This window comes from Antedon bifida, chromosome 1 (genome assembly GCF_963402885.1).
Source record: "Antedon bifida chromosome 1, ecAntBifi1.1, whole genome shotgun sequence".
Classification (NCBI taxonomy): domain Eukaryota; kingdom Metazoa; phylum Echinodermata; class Crinoidea; order Comatulida; family Antedonidae; genus Antedon; species Antedon bifida.
Window position 1 is genome coordinate 1,014,827 of NC_136226.1, and position 13,823 is coordinate 1,028,649.

Consider the following 13,823-nt stretch of genomic DNA (forward strand, 5'->3'; position numbering starts at 1 on the left):
TTTCCATTTCATTAAAAATGTGTACGAGCGGATTTTTGGAAGAAAATACATGCTAAACGTGTTTCAAATGGTTGATTCCTACTTGGACGCAACAACGCAAGTGCAAGGGAGTTGACCAATCACAGGCGACAATTCGGTTAATCTTCGCGTCGTGATTGGTCAAATTACTTGCTAAATACGTTCTTGCGTCCTAGTGGGAAGCTTTTGATTATTGGATCGTTCAACAAGTGAGATATGACCATTATATTTTACGGTTACCTAGTAACAAGCCGGGAAATAGAGGTCAATAGGATCATGTGACGTCATCGTACAAGCGGTTCAATGGTAAAACTTCTAGAATTTATACATTTTACCAGACTAGGCCTACATCATCTACAGTATATATAAAACTGAAACCGGAAATAAAGTATACGGTATTATCGTATATTTCAAAATAATTTTGGCGGACTACGTTATTACGAATAATTGTATGTCAAGATTATAACTGCTCAATTCTGGCCAGGAGTTCACTGTCCAATAACAAGCGACGAATCATTCGGATTTGTGATTCGTCAAAACGTGCGTTGCACGTACGGCGTTGCGTCATAGTAGAGTGATGCAATGCAACATACATTAATCTAATTAAATATATTTGGAGTGTTTTAAGAAAATTGACAAATCTATTGCTCCAATATGTTTTATTTTTCAACATAGAATGTGAACAAAATTATAAAAACATACATAAATAAAATTGAGTTGGTGGCGATACACGTTCTGAGTTTAGAGAAAAATATACTAAATTATAAACATATACATTTATCAAATGAACAACTTAATTGCTTGAATATTGCACAATATATTTGGTTTACTAATACAGTATTAATTTTTTTTTTTCTTGAAAAAAAGCTTCATATTTTGTAAATTTGGTTGTTCTACTCCCAAAAATTCTTACTTATTTAACCACTAAGTTAACAGTGGCAATGAAATAATCATTTTCTATTTCACCGATAGTCCAAGAGTTTTGGCACAATTTGCTCCCCATAGTAATCCTTGATGGTCAGTGTGCCCTTACAGATGGCTACAATTTCAGCCAAATGGCGGTCATTAACAAGATCACAATATTGCAAGCTGAGATATCGTAAGTGAAGTGCATAGGTTGTGGATCGTGTAGGCACAAAAAGATCTTCATATTCCTGCAAAGAAAATATAACAGTTGTAATAATAATAATGGCACTAACCGCAGAAATGATATCAACAGAATTGCTACTAACCTCATCACTTGATAAATGTGGTTCTCCAATTTTCTTTAATAACTTCTGTTCCTTCAATTTTAGTTTAATTAAAGCTTGACAACGACGCCACCGAACCAGTTCTAGATATAATATTTAAAAAGTTTGAGTATCTACAAGAATTAGGATTTGTTAAAATGAAAGAAATGGCTTGAATTGCTGTTAAATTGTAATATTTGACCCCAAAAAAGTTATGGTTGTTGAACTTGTAAAAAATATGTGAATATATGATGATATCTATAGTACGGTTATCAAACCCTACTTAACTTGATACTTAAGAATATGATAAAAATAAAATTTTAAGCAACATCTTTCGATAACCTTGCAAAAGGCAACCTTTTGATGAAAATGAAACTCTTTTATGTTAAAAGTGAATCTTATATAACAGAACATATTGATAACCTTTTTAGTCAGGGATTCTAATGAGACCATCTTCCTAGCTCAAAGTAATTCAAACCCTGTACAATACTTACCTGCAATGATGGGTAAGAACGGTTTTGATGTGATGCATTTCAGACCATCAAGACATAAATTATCTAATAGAGGACAGTTGATTAAAAGACAGCACACAGTAACATCAGTCAATTCTGAAATTAAAAAAAAAACAGTAGCCAGGTTACCAAACAGTAGCCAGGTTACCAAACAGTAGCCAGGTTACCAAACAGTAGCCAGGTTACTAAACAGTAGCCAGGTAACACAACAGAATCAGTTAGATCTCTGTCTACACTATCAAACTTGTTTGACAAAAAAGTGTGATGTGCCCAAATATGGTATGACATCATCATGTCCATATATGGGCACATCACATTTTTTTTGTCACATAAAGTTTGATAGTGTGGACAGAGCTTATACAAAAAATGCAAGATAGCCAAGAAATTAATTTACATTTCTGTATTTTATACGCACCAGAATTCCAACTAACATCCAACCGTTTCAGTAAACCAAGTCGTGTTGCCATGGTTATAATTATGTCATCCGCCAAGCAGTCAACAGCGGCTACGTTAAGAGAAACCAAGTTTGGACAGTTGTCCGCTAACTGGATAAGTGTGGACTTGGACGTGCTACACTGACGAATAGCAAAATCTGTCAATCGGTGGCAGTTGGCAGTAATGGTACAAAGACCGCCATCAGTAATCTCCTCGCACCAATTTAAATGTAGAATGGTTAACTGTTGAGGAAATGTAGCTGGTTATTTCTAATTGGTTTCATTTCTCTGTGTTTCGACAAAATTAACAATTGCATGATTTGTTTCTGCATGAAGTGTGATGTTCTTTTATGTTGATCCGTACAAAATAAAAGGCAATAGTTAAAAACAGCGACATCAACAACATTGAGGTGTTGATATAAAGTTTGCGGTACACCACATGAATTTAGTTCTGAAAAGAACTCAACAGTTGTGTACTGCAAACTTTATACTGTATCAATATATTGATTTCACTGTGCAAACCTTCAAACAACATTGAGGTAAATTCAAATAACTTTACTTGTTTGTGAGACACACAGTAGTTTTAAATATTATTGTACTTTCAGTGTTTTTAAAATTTTTAATGAATCAATAAAGAGCATCGCACATGTTCATATTTTTACCTTAGAACCAAGATATTTGGCGATTCGGTTCAGACTGTAATCTGTAATGTAAGTCTCACTCAACTTCAAGCTATGTACACCGCATCGTCCATCTTGGCTGAACAATGGACACAACGCTGTGTCATTAATGAAATACATTCCTGAAAAAATAATGTAAATTTGAATATAAATTCTTTAAAAAAATCCCTCTTACGGTTTTGTGATAAAGATTCACATTCTCAGTTACATGCACTGGGAGGGTAGAATCTAATAATAACGTTTATTTACATTATCTGTATCCACTTTTTCCATATTGTGTCTTGAATACATATTGTATTGAATTACTTATTATTGAAAATAGGCTTTATTTGTCATCCTGGTTTTTCTCATGTTGTGTGGTTTACCGATTAAAACAAACAAAAATATGAATATAAAATAAGATAGTGTGTATACAAATAATAGCATTCCAAACCTTCTATAGTCAAATGTGTTAGGTCCTTGCAAACATTAAGCAACTCTGAAAGTCCATGGCTGGTAATGTTTTCACATTCACTCTAAAAATACAAAACAATAATTACAGTATTTGTATTGATCAGCTCAACGGTGGTTAATTATTGTCTATTCTTTCTTTCTTTATTTCCATTCAAATAATCATAAACATACATAAATAATCATAGTACAAAACAAAAGAATGGAAATGGGGGATCTCTGAAGTATAGCTTATACAAGTAGAAACCCCCTGTTAATATTTATGGAAAAGATAAGAATATGCAAAAAAGATAACCATAAATAAATATTTTAAAATAAATATGACATTAATATCTGATAGGACAAGTGAGCACCATCTTACCATAGATAACCACCTTAGATTTGTGAGTGAACTTTGAACTCTTGATAAGAGGTCATCTGATATCCCTTTCCATGATAAGTTTAACTTTAACAAGCATGTGTTAATGTTCAAGAATTCTTGAAAGCATATCTCTCCCATGCTGTCATCAAATTCAATATTGCTTACGTCAAGATCCTTTATATTTGGAATAAATTCTCTTGCCCATTTTCGATGAACTTTGACCGCAGAAGATGCAGCAAATTCATGCCCTGATATTTCATCTGTGATGACCTCTGTATTGACCTCCATCTCGGGTTGCTTACTCGTACTCGTAGGCTTGTTTAAATCCAAAGATGAACCAGAATCTCCATCACTGTCAGCGTTTTCATCAGAACATTCATGACATATTTCTTGTAACATATTATCAATGAATTCTGAGACGATTCTATTTAAACTTTCATCGTGTTGAGAGCGGAGAGTTAATGACGCTTTAGAGCTTTCTGTGCTATCTGAAGAAGCATCGCTCATTGGTAACATGACCTCTGACGGATAGACCTCAACCGGTCTTGAAGAACCATTTGATACGGCTTGTTCACTATTTGATACAGCTTGTTCATTATTTGATACAGAATGTCTACCATCTGGGAAGTCTGCATCATGCGAGTCCTTGGCATCGTCTAATAATGTGATTTCATTAAGAGCTGATGTAGCTGAATTATCATCATTGTCCACAACACGATCAAGTGAAGTATTTTCGAATGGAAATTCATTAAATGACAATTTTACATCTTCTAGTTCCAAAAATTTGATATTTTCATGTCCTTCTTGATAGTTATTTGTTTCTGCTGGTAGAAATACATAAGGATTACCCTTCACTGTTTCTACATCTGATGCTTCAGATAGAGGGCATGCTTGTGATAGAGGACGTCTTTCTTCTTCTCCATTTTTTTGATGCATTCCATCAAGAGCATCAATACTTTGAAGATCATTTTGAGCATCATTTGGTTGGACTAAACGATCAACAGATTGACACAAACCTTCTTCTGACTTTTGTACTATATCCTTATTCTCTGGTTCACCTACGCCTAATTTTACCCCCTGTATTGTAGTATCTTGATTCACTAGTGTATTGGCTTCAACAGGATTTTTAGGCTTTGTTACCTTTATATCATGATTCAATTGGAGAGGTGCATCATGGTGACCATTTTTTGGCTTGTCTACTACCTCCTTGTCATCAGGTTTCTTCCTTTTTTCCTCTGTAACTTTGTATACACCTGTTAAATCATCATTATCTGAATCCTCACTTTCTTTAGTAGACATCATCTTAAGTTCAGATTTTAGTGTCTGATATTCCCGCATTAGATTAGACATAACAGAACTAGATGTATCTTGGTTGAAAGTGGAGGCCAGCTCAACAGCATCGTACCAAGTATGGCCACAAAGGTACCACAGTAATGTACAATCCATCTGTTTAGTAAGAAATAGAAATAAATAGAATTTTAAATATATTTATTATTCATTATTACAGAATAACCCTCTTTTTGGACACCCCTATTCAGGGGACACCTTCTAATGAATCAAATGCCAGGCAATATATGATTCAAGGGACACCCCTATTAAGAGGAAATTTTGTTGGTCTTTTTAATAGGGATTCCACTGTATTTTTCTAATTTGTTAAGGAAAGTTCCAAGGATAGACATTAAGTGAGTAAATTCCCTGTTGACCAATATACACAAGATGTCATACATAAACAAAGTCTTAGGAACTCAGTTATCCCAGGGAAGAGGTGGTTGTCTGCCAAAGAGCATTAAACTTACCCCGGTGTAGGACACATTAAGGACCTGTAAAGAACTTCCACAGAGCGCTACCAGGTAGCGAATACATGTACTTGTTAGGTTTTGGTTACACGAGACGTCAACGTCTGTAAGATGTTGTCCTGGCGAACCACTTTGTGTTTCTTGGATTGATGTGCCTTCAACGTTGCTTTCAGATGACGATGGCAACTTGAGGTTGAACACCTGATCAGTGATACCTGAACACATAGACAGGTTCAACTGAGACAGGTTCCTGCAGTTTATGAGTATGCTCTAAGTGAAGAAATTTTTTTAAAACTTTATATAAATTGTTAGTTTGTTCCAGTGGGTTCACCAATTGGATATTGGATTTCATACAGAGGCAGACCCAGCTTGTGGGTGATGATGTGTATATGGTCTGGACATACACCATTAAATTGTACAATAATAATTCTCTGTTTAGAGGTTATACTATACCTGGACATTTTCATTTGAAAGAGTTTTACAATATTCAAATGATAGTGATGTTAGGGTCTGAAGATTTTGACCAATCAGATGACAGAGTTCAGTAGTTGTTTCTGATGGCGGTTGACATTTGTTCAACTGTATGTGTTGAAGACGAGGACATCTGAAAGAAATTTAAGCAAAGTTAAATATAATTTAAATATAGTATCAACAGAAAAAGCAACAATAATTTATACGATGGTGATGACTAGACTAGTAAATACTTCATTATAAAGTTGTCTTACTTTTTCATGACATTCCCTAAATACTTCAGTTCTTCTTGATCACATAGAATACCGGTACACTGGTTAAGACAAAGTCTTTTCATATGGGGTGCCGCCAATACCTCCAGAAGCTCACCAGTTAAAAGTCTTGGGTGTTGTTCAACAAAAGTCTCCAGTATGTCAAGACTGACTGCCGTGAAGCATTCAGTTGATAGCTGTTTTAATAACGTTTTTGCATTCTTTCGCAATTCCACACTGTGGCGGTCATCATGATCAAGTAAAATTTTGACTGCAGCTTTTACAGTCAGAAATTGAAGCGAAAAAACTGTTGCCATTTTGGTTTTTAAAATGGTGTATAGAACTGGAAATAGAAAAAAACCATGTCTGTTTATAGCGTGTTGTTGTAATTTGTATTAACTGTGTAGACCTAGGAATTAGTCCTAATATTTGTTATCAACACTGTTTGTAAAAATGTACAGTGGCAATGCCTACATTATCTACTCTACTGAATGTTAGTTACTGCTAGTTAGGCCAATACTCTTTGCTTGGTATTTCCACTAACCCTATTCCCTATCCTACACAACATTAGACAGTAAGCTAATGTAGTTAGCAGTGTGAATATGTAATCAATAGTATACACTTGGCTATATACCCATATTATCATACAATACTTACAATCATATCAAACAAATCCAGTTTTCACTTTAATTTATCGACCTCTTGTGCCAGTTGTTTGTTTACCATCACCAACAGTAGTCAGTCAGAAGGAAACCGTTTTGGATCCTTTTTGGCAGTTGGATTTTATTGAACTATGGCGCGTCAAACAGAAATTTTCATATTATAACAATTCAAGTAATATTATAAAACAGAAACAATTGTACTATAAATAGAAATGCTTTTAAAACGTTATAATGTATTTGATGTTAAAAAATGGTCTTTTTTTTGTAGTAGATTAATTGTAATCTTATATTACAGGAACAAATATTAGCGTTTCATACAACACTAGGAAGGCAAACAGCAGCCATTGTGACACCCTAGAAATGTTATAAAAAATAACCACAAAGGACGGAAGAGGGCAGCAGCCAACAAATAATAATGGCAGATCTGCTCTCTCCTCTCGAAACTTTTACTCGCTAGGGTAGGGCTTCCTAAGCTAGTCAACTCAAATTAATTATGCAATTCCAAACACAATTCAGGTAAACTGTATTTAAATATCTGCCTTAACGTTAGAATAGGTTTGCTAATGATAGACGAGTAGGCCTAGAGTTAGGCCTAGCTAGTAGCCTGGGACCGGTAGTAGTAGCCAGGGAGATAGCCTAGCCTACCTAGGTAGACCTCTAGGCTAGGCCTGAAAGTTAAGACACGTGACTAGGCTAGTGAGAGAGAGAGGCTCGTTAAATAGAAGCCTGCCCTCTATCTACTGTAGAACTTTAGTAGTATGCAAATAATTAAAGGCACAGCAGCTTAGGACTCTAGAAAAGAAAGTAAAAGTTTGTATTGTAAAGAGGCCATTCCTGAAATCTGATTTATCTTTTGAAAATTGTTAACATTTTTATATGTAATATATGCAAGACAAAATATAAATAAACGAGAAATAAAAATACTGTAAAAATCATCAGTATTGACAAAAACGCCACCAAAGCAACAACAAGGTTTTATTTAATATTAATGCGAGTCATGAATTCTGCTTTCCAACGAGTGAGAAATTTTAATGTTAAACGTTTCTTTTGACTTTGTTTTTCAGTCTTTTGTTGCATTTGAAGTTACTACTGAAAAAGTACTATAAAAACTGGCTAAATCCTATCTACTACGTATGACGTCATACTATCATAGTATTTCAAACGATGCGACTGCCTATAAACAATTTAAACAATGGATTTAGTCAAAGTAAAATTAAAGAAATTCTTAGCAGTACAAATTTTATCTCTGCGACTTTTCTGGGAGCATTTTGTTTGACCTGTGATCACTTTGCTCAGAGTGATTTTGTCAGAAGAAACCGTGTTTGCGCTGCGCTTCTTGATACCTTTACCCATTTCATGATTGCATCATGGATGTGGACGATTGTTTTAGGAGGCAGCATCACTTCAAAGAATGTTTTTCAGATTGTGTTAGCTGGATTGCTTGCTAGTGCAATGGATATTGATCATTTCATTTCAGCACGTTCTATACACTTAAAGGTAAAGTTTTGTTCTGCTTTATAACATTTACACATCATTTATTTAAAAGACTGCAGTTATCATTAAGTTAATTCATTTAATGGCTTCTGGAAATATTATTTTAATAGAGAATGTTTCTAAATTGATTATACAGTAACAAAAGAGATGTATTTAAAATAATATTGCATCTAATTTTGCATAATAAAATGTTTTACTTATGGGTCAACAATGAGCTAGTCATTGTGAGAAGTATTACACGCAGTACATGAAACTAAATTTACAATTAAAACAAGTTTTAATTTTCTTTTCTTCCCACAGGATGCGACCTCTCTTCAACAGAGACCGTTACTTCACATGACAACCCTCATTCCAATTCTAGCCATCATCAGTGAGATTATTATCTGCATAAGTGGCTTACACCGGCTTCATTTCTTTCCTTACCTCTTCACTCTTTCATGGTTTTCACACCATATAAGGGATGCAACACGTAGAGGGCTGTGGTTATGGCCCTTTGGAAGCACCCCTCCTGTGCCTTATTTTGTGTACATAGCATCAACGCTAGTTTTACCATTTGGTACATCTTTGCTGATGAGTGCAACTGGATCACCTATGCATGCTGTTCAGTTGCATAGAGTTGTTCATAATGTATGAGGAATACTAGACATTAAAGACTCTACGGAGACAAGATTTACTATAAACTAATAGTGGTTGTATTCACCAATCACTTAAGCAACATATGTATTTTAAGGTTTCCAGCTGTTTCTCTTCTTGTATTGCAATAGTTTTTGTACGCCATCGAATGTTTTCCGATATCAGACAGGCAGTATCTACAGGTGCAGCCAGTGGTTAGTTGCTGGTATCTGAAATTCATTCATTTGATCATTGATTTTACTACAAATTGGACAGAATATATTTATACGGTTATATGTTGCATAATTTTTATTGTAAAGCTGATATTCACAATTAGTATTACAGTATTTGTAACCAAAAAGCCAAGTTGATTCTAGTACATTCCATTGTTAGGTTTATCAAATCTATACGTATAGGTAATAATAATTATATTATTAAATTGTATAATTTTGATAGAGAATATTTGTCTATTTGGAAAATATTTATACTAGAGATACTGTAAATTTCTATAATTTTTTTACGTATGAACTGATTCTCTTTTAAAATGTTTGTTTTCCATTTTATTAACCTATGATTATTACCAATAAATGCATTTGATGCATTTTGTTCATCTTGCTTTTAATAAAAAAAAAACTTAAATTTCATTTGTGGCTTGTGTATGCATGTCGGATTGTCTTGCAGCGAGTCAACTGGTGTCTATGAATGGTTTTTGGCACGTGAAGAACATGCAGTCATATCTGTATTGCAGCATTGAACGTGGATTCTGGGTGTACGTACTCGATACGTCTGTCTTTTCATTCTACAATGTCAAATGTATACAATTAATCCAATTTAAAATGTATTAAGTACCATAAAATTATTGTAAACAAAGATGATTTATTTTGCATTCTTAATATTTAATGGCATACAGTATAGTCTTCAAATTATGTTTCAAGTATTTAATTTTCAAACAAGGACTTACTAAAATGGTGAATCCAAGCTCTAATATAACACGTCTCAGTTCTGAGTAGCTAATCTCAATGGATTCCTCTCCATGCATATCTGCAAAGTGGTACAACAGTGGTCCTACAAACAAAGTTTCAATAATTTAATTTTTGCTTTTACAATAATTGCACAAACAGGGGCACTCTAGCACCTCTTCCATTTTGGGAAGTACTGTAATATATTTTTATTTAGTTCAAACAAGATGTAGTATGTGTTAATGCATTTGAACCACAAATGGAAGAGCTTTGCTAGAAATACATCAAAGTAGTACTGTAGAGATAAACAGATAGCTTACCAAGATTTATCCAGTAACCACCAGGTTTTAAAATTTCATAAATTTTCTCAAGATACTCCAAAACATTGTGAGCTGTATCTATGAAATAGCATGTTGCTATGCAGTCCCAGTAATCTATAAAAAACAAACAAACTTTACGTTGAGGATAGTACCAACGTCAGCAATGAAATCAACAATGTTGCGCTTCTTGACATAAGAGGTTACATTTAAGCTGATGTAAGCTCTGCACATGTATCCTTGGGGGGGTATCTATGAAGCCAATCCCCCGAGCAGGACCAAGAGGAGATTTAAGGCATTAAAATATGAGGAAAAAGGCTAAAAACACCTGAAGCCTCCAGCAGTGGTGGGCCACTAAACCAGGGGCCTCGAGCCTCTGCGTTACGCCACTGCTTATACGGGTAAATATTTAAGCCTGAACAGCCCCTATCCTATTTCTGCCCAATGTTTGCTGTGCTTACCTGGCTCTGTGTAAACCTCCAAGAAATCACCAGCAGCCATTGAAAAATTAGCATTAACTGGAAGGTTTTGTGTACTGATGTCAGGAATTTGAATGGCTTTTACTTGGTCCTCGGAACATTTGTTGTTGATATATTGATGAACCCACGGGTGAAGGGTGTACACATTTATGCCTGATGATCTGTAGAAAACATGAAAAGTGTTGACTGCTAAGATTAGAGCTTGTTTCTAAGGAAAGAAAGGAAAAGTGTAATATCCATACTATTCAACACAATAACAAAGACAAAGATTGTATATTTACAGATTGTTCCATTTGTGTACAGGATCACTCAATGTTTATCATATAGATAAAATTCTGTGATATAGCATGTTTTACATGTGACCCTGACCTTCCATGATACAGGCAACACATATGATACACATGTGATGCTGTGTTACAGAATTTGTCTATGATACTGTACAAATATTGTCACTGAGAATTGGGTACTACTGGGTGGATCTTTCATTGCAAGTGTAATTCTTGATAGCACACTAACTAGTTGCGTAACAGCTATGAGCACTCACTGGCTAAACCTAGGGGTCACAGAGCAGCCTAATGCAACTAGTTGCCAAGCGTTTAAGGGCCCCCTTAGGAGTGCTAAACAAGGAGCCTTTTCCCTCTGGGCACACCTATTTAAGGGCCCCCTTAGGAGTGCTAAACAAGGGACCTTTTCCCTCTGTGTTATGCCACTAAGTAGTATACACACCTATTGAGAATAAAGTTTGCTGCAATCAGCATAATCATACTAAATTCATTGCCTTGACATTCGTAGCCAAGTCTTGCAATCTCAAAAGCCAATCGTCCAAGACCAGCGCCAGGTACCAACACCTTCTTCTGCTCTGGAAAACTAACAAAAAAGAAATCGAAAACTATTGTAGTAACGGGTTAATATAAAATTATAACATATCTTCCTTAAATAGGCTTTTACATTGGCGATATGGTGCACTAAATCATTAAATGCACAATTATTATGACAGATTGTTAATAAATTGATTATGATTGTATGTTTTCTAGATAATACATTCAATATTCAATGTGGGATGCTTTATTTCCAACTGAATAACACATTGCAATAGCTTTTTACCGTATTTTACTATAATATTATATGACTGTATTTTTTTTTATTTTTTAACCCATGCTTTTCTGCTTTTTATTGTTTTATTGTAGTTTTAACTCCATTTTATGTGTATTTTCTTGTCTTGTATACATATGTTTGACAATGATTTTGACCAAATAAAATGAATGAATTTTTTTATTTTCTGAATAGGCCATTTAAACAATTCATGTTTTAGAGTTGAATGTGGTAGCTGTCCTACACAGCAATTGAATACCTTTTATCAATAGGTAACCGTGCAATGACTTCATCAATAATGGGTTTATAGCAACTGTCTCGTTCATGTTTTCCTTCCGAGCTCCAATCTCTTGCAAACTGTTTTAAAGTTGTGTATATCTTCTCCATATCATGTGAGGTAACTGCTTTTACTTTCTTCCTTGGATCAGAAACATTCTTTTAAAAACAAATAGTTTTGTTAAAATATTCATTTAAAAAAAAAATAATTTTAGCAATTGATTGTAAATTGGGAAGCATATAGCGTGGATTAAAAGGGTTCAATATGTTACAAAATTTTAATAAGAAATCTGAAAGCATATAAATAAATAAAACCTTAAAACTAGGCATAGGCCAAGTCTTACTTTTACTTGTTGGAAAAAAATAAAATGCTTTGAGCTTACATCCATATCTTTATTGACAAACATCTGATCTGAGCTGTTGGTAATCCTAAGAATCAACTCATAATTTGTGTCGATGGCACTTCGAACCTTACTCAAATTTGGCAGATATGCTGGTAACAACTTTTTGTGTTTATCAGGAAGTTTATTGAATGATTTTTCACTTCTGTTTACACGTTCCATTGCATACATCCTAGATAAAACAAATTTACAAGATTATCGGACCAGGGCCGAATCATCCCGAATTCTCCTCCTCTAGCCTGGGGGGTGGGGTGGGGGGGTGGGGGTGTAGTAGTAGTAGTAGTAGTAGTAGAGTAGAGAGGCTGAACGAGGCCATCCATCCATGACATGTGATGTCTCGTCGTACACGTACGTACGCGCGCCTATCTAAGAAAGAGGGCCTAGGACTAAAAAGTATACACAAAAATGGAAAAAAATATAACAGTACCTGTAATTTTTGTAGGCATATAAAATACGTAAAAAGTGTTCTCTTTCAAGGGCTTCTTCATCGTCAACAGGAGACGTTTTTTCGTTTGTTTTACGATCTGTGGTAGTCGCCATTTTGTCAGAATACTCAATAATAAAGAGGGCGCTCTCAGCAGAAATGAAAAAAAACTTTAAAATACCTGTAGTGCGCCCTCTTTACGAACCCGACCAGTCCAATGGGACAGTAAAACTCTCTGTATGTAGGCCTATTAGCCATGAAATCCCCAGGTCTAATGTTAGGCTGTCTGCGCCTATCAAGTAGAAGACAGGCCAACAACAAAGTGTCCCTTTAATAGAGTGTTTCTTGAAAAGAAGGGTGTTCTTATATCACTCAGAATAATGGGTTTCCCTACTAAATACTTACTTACATACCCAAACTTATATGACTAGATTCCTCCATAACTTCCTATCTGCCATTGTGACAGCCAGTTCCTCTCAGTGCATACCAGTATCCGTCTTCAGTACATCAATGTATGTGAGAGCTGGCCTTCCTTGTTTTGCAAATCCATTTTTTGGCTGCCACAGCGAAACATCTGAAATCATTTCTTCTGATGATTTTTCTACTAAATACATATACAGCTAAACATACCGTACTGTATTGTAATTTTTTTTCTAAGTAAAGGAACTCAGTTATTGTTTGTTTGATGAATGTAAGTTTTAGGTTTCCCTGTTTAATCAGTTGAATACAAATTAATTATAAACTAAAATAGCATTCAAGGATATTAGTATTGTGAACCCGTTTCCAACATTCAATGCATACTGATGAGTTCATTAACTGGGTTTGTTTTCTGTTGTTGAAGACAGTGAGATAAGCCCACTTAATTCATACTATTTTATCAGTCTTAAGCTCTCTCTACACTATCA

The 13,823-nt window shown here is 34.7% G+C and overlaps 3 protein-coding genes across 3 annotated transcripts; 1 reads left to right on the plus strand and 2 right to left on the minus strand.

The window, feature by feature from the left end:
• Positions 1–714: 714 nt before the first annotated feature.
• LOC144851868 (uncharacterized) lies at positions 715–6,904 on the minus strand. The gene is made up of 11 exons (XM_078709521.1): positions 6,860–6,904; positions 6,206–6,545; positions 5,934–6,084; positions 5,481–5,750; positions 3,685–5,130; positions 3,307–3,388; positions 2,856–2,995; positions 2,175–2,436; positions 1,742–1,855; positions 1,251–1,351; positions 715–1,172 (listed from the first exon to the last, which is right to left on the minus strand). Exons 2-11 carry the CDS (start codon positions 6,517–6,519, stop codon positions 981–983), a joined length of 3,072 nt encoding a protein of 1,023 aa, XP_078565647.1. The 5' UTR covers positions 6,520–6,545; positions 6,860–6,904; the 3' UTR covers positions 715–980.
• Positions 6,905–7,249: 345 nt separating this feature from the next.
• On the plus strand, positions 7,250–9,482 carry LOC144851886 (transmembrane protein 267-like). The gene is made up of 3 exons (XM_078709541.1): positions 7,250–7,380; positions 7,929–8,361; positions 8,659–9,482. The coding sequence occupies exons 2-3, from the start codon at positions 8,029–8,031 to the stop codon at positions 8,989–8,991; spliced, it is 666 nt and encodes a 221-aa protein (XP_078565667.1). The 5' UTR covers positions 7,250–7,380; positions 7,929–8,028; the 3' UTR covers positions 8,992–9,482.
• On the minus strand, positions 9,433–13,039 carry LOC144851877 (carnosine N-methyltransferase-like). Its single transcript, XM_078709532.1, has 8 exons — positions 12,922–13,039; positions 12,477–12,666; positions 12,077–12,252; positions 11,452–11,592; positions 10,708–10,886; positions 10,250–10,363; positions 9,932–10,035; positions 9,433–9,769 (listed from the first exon to the last, which is right to left on the minus strand). The coding sequence occupies exons 1-8, from the start codon at positions 13,032–13,034 to the stop codon at positions 9,656–9,658; spliced, it is 1,131 nt and encodes a 376-aa protein (XP_078565658.1). The 5' UTR covers positions 13,035–13,039; the 3' UTR covers positions 9,433–9,655.
• Between the last annotated feature and the right edge of the window lie 784 nt (positions 13,040–13,823).